Source organism: Coffea eugenioides, chromosome 9, assembly GCF_003713205.1.
Source record: "Coffea eugenioides isolate CCC68of chromosome 9, Ceug_1.0, whole genome shotgun sequence".
NCBI classification, from domain to species: Eukaryota; Viridiplantae; Streptophyta; class Magnoliopsida; order Gentianales; family Rubiaceae; genus Coffea; species Coffea eugenioides.
In genome coordinates, this window is record NC_040043.1 from 1,502,591 (window position 1) to 1,511,009 (window position 8,419).

Consider the following 8,419-nt stretch of genomic DNA (forward strand, 5'->3'; position numbering starts at 1 on the left):
TTAAATTGCCAATTCCAGTAAATTGTCGGCAGACTGATTTCCATATGCATCAGCTCTAGCATCTTCCTTCTTAGAAACAACAAATTTGATGCCAGGTAACTAGGCCAGAGGATTAATTTCACCTTTGACTTGACTCCAAGGACCTTAACTATTAAACATCAATTGATGAAATAATCTTTGCTTAGGTTTGTCATACATCTGCCTTCCTCTATTTCTAGAACAGTTTCCAGCTCTGTCTCCAAACTTCCCTGGAAACAGATATTTACACCTCTACCTTTTAACACTAGCAGTCACTATATGGAAAATTACTATAGCATTTTGAGCATCATCTCGTAATACTTACACACAGTGCAAATACAGCCTGAATGCAATTCACACACACACACACATACATATATACACTTTCTATCAGTACAAGTGCAACTAAAACTGCCAAAGAGGCTCTGACATTGTAAATTGACTGAAATTTTTAGAAGTAATTACATCAACTTTGCGTGTATGCTTACACTTAGTTTATGTTCATAAAATTTTGAATCAAAGAGAACCAACATATATTACATCCAATCCAGATTGTATCATTCATGACAGAGGAGGTATGCACATTGGCAATATAAACAGAGGTTCTACAGGTTATCACCTTTTGTTCTCTTCCGTTCATTCAAAACATTAGGAAACTTCGTCAAACTGATAAAGTTATCAACATGCCCTGTAACAAATTAGTCATTCTCAACTTGCTAAACTTTCCATCCACATAATTGTGTATCACCATGTATAGCAGTCTAGGTAACTGATGTATCCTTGGACAATCCCTCGGAATTTGAAGAAAGACCAGAAAAAGAGAGGATAATCTAAAAGCTAAACCTGGCAGATCTCATTCACCATTCTGCAAAAATGTTCATCTAATAACAACGTTCAGCTTGCTTTCAACCTGATCTCTAACTTTCCACTATAAAAACATAAACAAGGTCATTAGTATCGAGAAAATGATAAAGAGAGAAGGTGGTAAAATAATAGGATTCTTGAGAAGGAGGTATACCTGCAAATCATTTATTTCATCATCTGTGAGTGACCGCTCCATAGAGCGATATACAATCCTATAGCAGTGACTGGTCATTCCTTTCTTGTTGGCGAAGTTGTCTATAAGTTTCACCTGGCAGAGGAAATGCATGGATACGATCACATTGGGGCACAGACAGCTTCCTAAATGGCACATATAGCTAATTCCACTAGATACAGGTATCCTAAAAATTTTCATTTTAATTGTTGCCAACGTAATTTCATTTCTTTATAGATTATAAAACAAAATTCTTTACTGAGTCAAGGAGAAAGCCATTAAGTTAACATTCAGCTGCCTAAAAAAAAAAAAAAGCAGAAAACATATTCTAAAGTAGAGCATTTAAATGTCGTTTTATACAAGGAGATACTATTGAGACATGATAAAACATTCTTAATCTAGATGAAGGCAAATTACTACAGAAAAAATAACTGTGTAGGCAATATAAGCATTTCTGTTACTATTTTTATCACTATTTGCTGGTCATGAAATATCACATCCAATAAATCGATCAATTAGCGTCCAAAGGTGGACTCAAGAATGATTGCATATGCATGCAGTAATTCAATGGTTATATATTATATATATATACACACATATATATGTTATTCGTCAACCATACCTCCTCCACAAGATCGCCAGCTATTCCTCTTACAAGTTCGCAGAGATTATTTTCAGTGAATGAATCACTAATCCAGAAACTAATGTCTTTGTAGCAAGGAGGATACTGCAAAAATAATGCACAACAATCACTGTCAGAAGAGCTGAGAAGGCTGTATTCTGCTCTGACCGCAATAGATTCAAGAGGAATTATATGTGAAAATGATAAGTTTGAAGTGCAGACTTTCCGAGTCATACCTTTGAAAATGGCTTAAACTTCACCCCTAGCTGTCCTTTGGAAAACTATATCAACATAAAAAAAATTATAAACTTTAGGATACATTGTGCACAGAAAAAAGAAACAAGATGAATTGGAAAATTACTTGAGAAGTGAAACGCTCATCATCAGACCAGAAAAGTCGAATGTCTGGAATATCAAAGAGCACCATTGCTAATCGCTCCAATCCAAGACCAAAAGCCCAAGCAACATTTTTTGTTCTACCAGTTTGCTTCAATATTTCCTGCTCCGTTACACCGCAGCCCAAAACCTCCAACCAATTTTCCTACAGAAAAATTCAATAGACATTTGACGAATAAAAATTGAAGACCAGTAAAAGCAGCAGCTATTTTTAACTGGTGCAACAATCCAAAAAAAAAAAAAGATATGAAACAATCCAGGAAGCGCAATATGTCAAATAACACTGAGCCTAATTGCCACTCCTGCAAAATTAAAATTGTGAATTCGAGCTTCATGTCCATGAACACCTACCCATCACTGTTCCTAAGATGGTTGAAAATGGGAAAAAAAAAAATCTCATTGGCCCATGAAGCCTTTAAAGACTAAGGGGGGGAAAAAAAAGAAGCCTCTAAAGACTAAGAGATGGAATTTGTTAAATTTGGTAAAACGAAGACATTTCTGAAAAGTAAGTTATATCCAATATCTGCGATCTAGAAGAAAAGGCACCTGAAAATATATTTCCAGCTCAAAAGATGGATCTGTGAAGGGGAAATACGTGTCAACCCAGCGCATTTCAACAGCACCTGCAAAGTTAAAGTTCTGGTTTGAAGCAGTTTGTATATCTATCCTATTAGAACTTGCATTAACTGAAAAAAAAAGACATTTACAATATAACATAATTCAATATTAATGTCCAAATCAAAATCTTACATGATCCAGCCCATTGCACATGGTCTACACCAAAACACTCTCTTAAACATCCAATATTATTGCAGAGAACAAGCGTAACTGAATCTCTTATCTTTTACTACTACTGAGTTATAGACGTCAACCCACAGTTTTTGACGACCAATACACCATGCAGTCCTTGTGTTGAAACTATACTTGATTTTCCAATTTGCAACAAAATTTTGCTTCAATGAACAGATGTAAAAGTTCATGCTGCCACAGCACATAATTTGGTTCCAGAAACAGGTAGTTTTTTTCAGAAGTATCTTTTCAAAGTAAACAATAAGCATGAATAGTCTCCACCTATTTATTGCTCCTAAAAGAAACAAATATGGTAAAAATGAAAATTTTAGGTACCCTCTTAAATAGAAGCAATGAAATAAGAGTCTTTATTGTTGCAATTTTCAATTTAATTTTTCTGTTTTCATTCTAAAGGAAGAATATTTGAACGTTTTACCTCCATTTGTTTGCCTGGACTTCATTTCAAGGATTTTCCAAAGTAAAAAGTTTTTCACAAGGGTTTGATATTTTAGATAGACCAAAATTGAGTCTCATATTTGTCCAATGAAAGCAAAACTGAAGACATACCAAACAAGTGACGCGCCAGTCCCTCAAGGCATTTTTTGAGATCTCCAGCAGCATACGAGGTACCATCTGTCCCAGATCCCTCCCAATCATGAGGGCTAAAAACCCGAACCCCTTCCATCTGCACTAGACCAGCAAAATTCATCAGAAGATATACCTTTGACTTGAAGTCGGAAATCAGGAGAAAACCATTTATAATGTCTACAATAAGAAGAGGGAAACCTGATGGAATACGGGGTAGTGAGTTGAATCGATTGAGTCTCTGCGATAGACATCTCCAGTAACAAGAAAATTGGAGTGCCCCTTACTCAATAGCTCAGCTTGATGTGCACTTGTATGGCATCTCAACACAGTTTGAGAATCCACATAGTATGTATCATTATAACTTCTGCTGACATGGTCAGCAGGAACCAAGACATCATCAAAGTTCTACAATAAAATTTGTGAAATCACGAGACTAGAAAAGCAGTTTTGAAGAGAGGAAAGGATACAAAATCAGAAAGTTCACACAATGATGCCCTTAAATATTCATCACATATATGGAACTGGAAACAGATCAGATGAAAAGAAGATACGCAACAAATGTTTATTTGAGCATAAACAGGCAATGGTATCAGTAACAACTAATGTATCAGAACCCTTGTGTCTCAGCAGGAAATACCTCATATTAGATTACTCTTTGGTAGAATAGCCACATGATTCTCATATGCATGTGTTTGCATTTAAGAGATAAAGGCAGAGAAATAGACACCAATTGAGAGAAAAGAGGCAGGGTGGAGAGGAGAAAATTTATCAAAATGGTGCCGATACTAGTCTCAGTTGAAGATTGTAATGGGCTTCACTTTGATATTTGAATACAGACCATCCTAAAGCGCCCCCCACCCGCTCTTTTGCCTCCCTTTTTAATATCCCGAGACACTTATCTGAGAGCTTTCAGTATACTAAAGTGAAACAGCAGAAGAGAAAATGCAAGATTCTACAACAATAATGGTGGACATGTCATTCAGACAGTGTCTTTCCAATTAAACTAGCTTGATGAGGCATCAATTTCAATCCAGACTTCATGCATCTCGAAGTTCACTCAGAAGAATCATATACTTTATCAAGTTAGTGGCAACTACACAGTCCTCTTGAAACAGCACAACAAGGATGGATAATCAACTCATTATCCTTTTAGAGAAATGGTAAAAATGAACTAGTCAAAATACAGAGATTCTTCTAAATCTTCAAAATGCATTACCTGTTTTATTTTGCTAGTCTCTAAGATATTCTTACGTGATCTCTAAAACAGCATCACAGTAAATATTGTGAGTCTGTTTCTTTAAATTCCATCATCTTCTAATGCCAATGATATTGCATCATATCATATCTGCGTGACCTCATTTCTAGGTGTTAGGCCCACAAATTTTTTATAACTAACATTCCTCAAAAGATTAATCAGCCAAGCAATATCATGACTTGTTTAGGAATTTAAAGACCATCAGGATATTGAGTTAATTATGATCAGTATACATTTCCCCATGGTAAATTTTTAAGTGTCTATACCCAGTGCCAGATTTGTATCGTGAGAACAAAAGGCAAAGATGGTACATAATCGACACAAGATTAGTCTGATTACGAGAAACCATTACATAATTTGCCGTTTTGAGTCCTCCAATATGCCATTTCATGCATTATCTGTATTCATCATGATTAGTAAAATCACCCATATACATTTATCTGTATGCGCCAGTAGCCTACGCATTTTATCTGTCACATATACCCATGTTAAGTCTCCTACAGCCTATAAGTTCATTATCTTGTGCTAACTAGGCTGTTGCTGAAATGTTGCTGATTCCTTCTTTAGAGATAAATCACACTTTCAGACTTTTCTATACTCTATGTCACAAAGATGAAGTGGTGGAAGGTGCTGCAGCCCACTTTAAGAAATAGAAAATTTCAATGACATGGACTTCATATTTCTCATGTTTGGATTATAGGATATAATTCTTATTGTTTCACAAGATACGAGCAATCCTTTAACAGGTTCGTTGAAGTTACTTTATTCAGATGTGCCTTTAGCAAACAATGAATTTGAAGCTTAATCATTAGTATCTGTGTCGCCACAAATTATAATAATCAGATTACCCAAAATTTCTGCATCTCGAGTTGTTTGTTGCAGACTGCAGAACTCTGGAATACATATTCTACTTCTAATTAATGTAAAAGAATTAATAGTTTCAATTACTTCATGTGCTTTGATCAAGTTTGCCAGATTTATTTGAACCGTAGAAAGGATTTAAAAAAAAAAACTCCAAACCACAAAGTCTAAGATTAAAATTCAAACGTACTTAACACATACATAAGAAACTCCTTGACACTAAAGTCCTAGATTTCACTCCTGTGAACAAAATGGCTAGTTCAAGGGGCAGCTGCCATAGAGAAAGTCCTAGAGTATGGAATGCAAACTTATAGACAGCTTAAAGGAAAATCCTTTGCTTTGTCTAGTCACTTTTCTCCACTTTTGATGGCATCAAGATGAAAGAAAGAGCATTTACCTGCATAAAATTTGCCAGAGTTCATAATGCTTTTCATTTTGCCATGATGTACTCTATAAGAAGACTTCTATCTGATCTTCTGTTACCTACAGTGCACCAAGCAAGGAAGGACCAGACTGAATTCTAAGCCACATTGCACGAAAGTTAAGAGATCGGTTCCATCTTATTCACGTGATGTGTATTGACTTTATGAAATGTGAGGATGGTATTTAAAGCCATTATCAGTGTTGGAAGACCTTAAAAGAATTTACCTTTACTGCAAATATAGGAGGCATGAGAGTCTATTGTCTCACAGCTCAAGAAATGAAAACACTGATCATTATTTAGCTTACTAAAGCAAAAACCACACTGACTCTCTGTGCCAGGCCTCCTTCATCTGATGTCTAACTAAAAGCCCATCCAATATCTCATAAACAACAAACTTATCTTGGCCGCTTAATTCTCGATTCTAAGCATAGAAATTCATTACCCAATCACATGTTTTATTTCGAAGACTTTTCTTACGCTAAATTCTGAACAAAAGCACCAGCATTTTTCTTAGTACCAAGTGTCAGGTTTTCTAGAGTTAATCTACCTAAGTCCATGCCTCAACTTAATTCTAGATGGAGCTCAAAATTTACAAGACAAAGCTGATAGTCACAAGTATAAATTTAAACCTGAGTTCTGAATGATTGTATTTAAGTTTTCTTCATAACTTCTGTCCAAAGGAACCTGCACTTTTGACAACTTCAACAGGCATCATAACAGGATAAAAGATCAATACAGGAGAAACTAATCATGCATGTTTCAGAACTTCAATGGAATCATAACAAAGGGGAAAAAAAAGTAGTAAAACAACTTCTCATAAAAAGAAAAAGATGCCAAGCATCACATAAGCAACAGAAGGCAAACATGCTACATTTGTAACAGAAAAGAATATTATAACAAGGCAACTTCTCTTTCAAGAAAAGATTGTAGAAAGCGCAAACCTGTTTAACAGAAACTATTGGGAAGAGATCATCAAACTTGTCGAATTTGTTAGGGTAGTTGGTATCAAAATAGTCATAGATCGCATTCTTAACGATGCCAATTGGATGCTGATCCCTTCTGTGGAGTTGCATTCCAAGCTTAGAGAATATGGTATCTGGAACATTATTTGTTGGGTCATCTCTCACGATTTCTGTAGAATCAATTATCGCTTTAGCACGCTAAACCAAGAACTGATTCAGAAAGCAAGAACAAGTAAGCAAGGCACAATGAACTAACTAAATCAGTAAAATTGAAGAAAGCAAGGCCATAGGAAGCAACATTTGCAATTACAAGAATCACAGACAAACCTTAATTGATCAAGCACATAAAGAAAGGGGAAAGATGATCACTTTACTGAACAAGACTGAATATCAAACACCAAAATAGTACCAAAGTAGTACTGCCACTCTTCAAACCTTTCTAAAAACCCCAAAATTATTTTAATTTTATGACTTTTCACCAATTAAACCAAAGGCTTATTTACTGACCAAGAAATAAACCACAAAAGAATGACACTTGCAAACCAATTATCAAAAATTGCATAATAATGCGCAGCAGAAAAAGTGAAATTGCCTAAGTACAAAATCAATATAACAAAACAAATTCCAAGCCATAACTTCGCAAAGCTGCACCAACCCAGATGATTGAATTGTCAAACAGTGAGAAACTGTACATTATGTATCGAAAAGATGCAAACTTTAACAGGCCCAAATAATAAAAATTCAAGTTCTTGAACCAAGAGATGACCTTCTTTGGCAACTTTGACGCCAGCAACTTCAAGAACTGAGGCCACTGGTGGCCTCCACTTCGGACGACCCAATTTGTGTGCAGAAAGAGCGGGAGAGGAAGTAGAAAAAGAAGAAGAAAATAACAAAGGGGTTGTAAGAGCAAAGCTCCTTAATCCATTATTGTGGAGGAAAAGAAGAGAGGATCTTGAAAAGAGGTTGGAGGAGTATTTAGCAAATGTTAATGCCATAACCAGAGTGAAGTTTGCCCCAGCAACACAACAGAGTGGCTGTGGTGAAGCAGGAAGCCAGGGCCAACTGCCTCTCGCCCTGTTTGGATATCCAATTTTGAAGTTCTAATTTTCTTTCCTTTTTCTCATTAGTATTTCCAAGCTACGTCTTACGAATGGAGGAGGGTAGAAATTATTTTCTTTTTAATTTAAGAACTTTTTTAAAATTTCCAATATACCATTGCACTCTTAATATACTACAATTGGTTCGACTAAGGTTTTTGACTAATTTCAAAGAATTTTTTGACTAATTACTGACTTTAAATAAATTATTGGGACTATAAAATTGTCAAACATATATTGGAACAAATATTTTGTATATTCTGTATATAGAAGCAATCAATTTGCACAACTTCAAATGTGAGAGATTAAAAAACGGATTCTTTTGAAACATGAGTGACTATTTTGCTGATTTTTCCTTCTGTTTTGAGCAG

General features: G+C 35.4%; 1 protein-coding gene across 1 annotated transcript; it reads right to left on the reverse strand.

Annotated features, from left to right (window-relative positions):
- Positions 1 to 423: 423 nt before the first annotated feature.
- Positions 424 to 8,036, reverse strand: LOC113783704 (phenylalanine--tRNA ligase, chloroplastic/mitochondrial-like). Its single transcript, XM_027329912.1, has 10 exons — positions 7,718 to 8,036; positions 6,931 to 7,121; positions 3,648 to 3,854; positions 3,429 to 3,546; positions 2,619 to 2,695; positions 2,038 to 2,217; positions 1,913 to 1,957; positions 1,677 to 1,781; positions 1,037 to 1,150; positions 424 to 946 (listed from the first exon to the last, which is right to left on the reverse strand). The coding sequence occupies exons 1-10, from the start codon at positions 7,944 to 7,946 to the stop codon at positions 896 to 898; spliced, it is 1,317 nt and encodes a 438-aa protein (XP_027185713.1). The 5' UTR covers positions 7,947 to 8,036; the 3' UTR covers positions 424 to 895.
- Between the last annotated feature and the right edge of the window lie 383 nt (positions 8,037 to 8,419).

Excerpts from the sequence above, each read along its gene's own strand:
- LOC113783704 (XM_027329912.1), bottom strand. The coding sequence starts at position 7,946 with ATGGCATTAACATTTGCTAAATACTCCTCCAACCTCTTTTCAAGATCC. Across the intron at positions 7,122-7,717 it reads CGTCAAAGTTGCCAAAGAAG|AAATCGTGAGAGATGACCCA; the intron begins GTCATCTCTTGG and ends TTGATTCTACAG. Across the intron at positions 1,958-2,037 it reads ATGAGCGTTTCACTTCTCAA|TTTTCCAAAGGACAGCTAGG; the intron begins GTAATTTTCCAA and ends ATGTTGATATAG.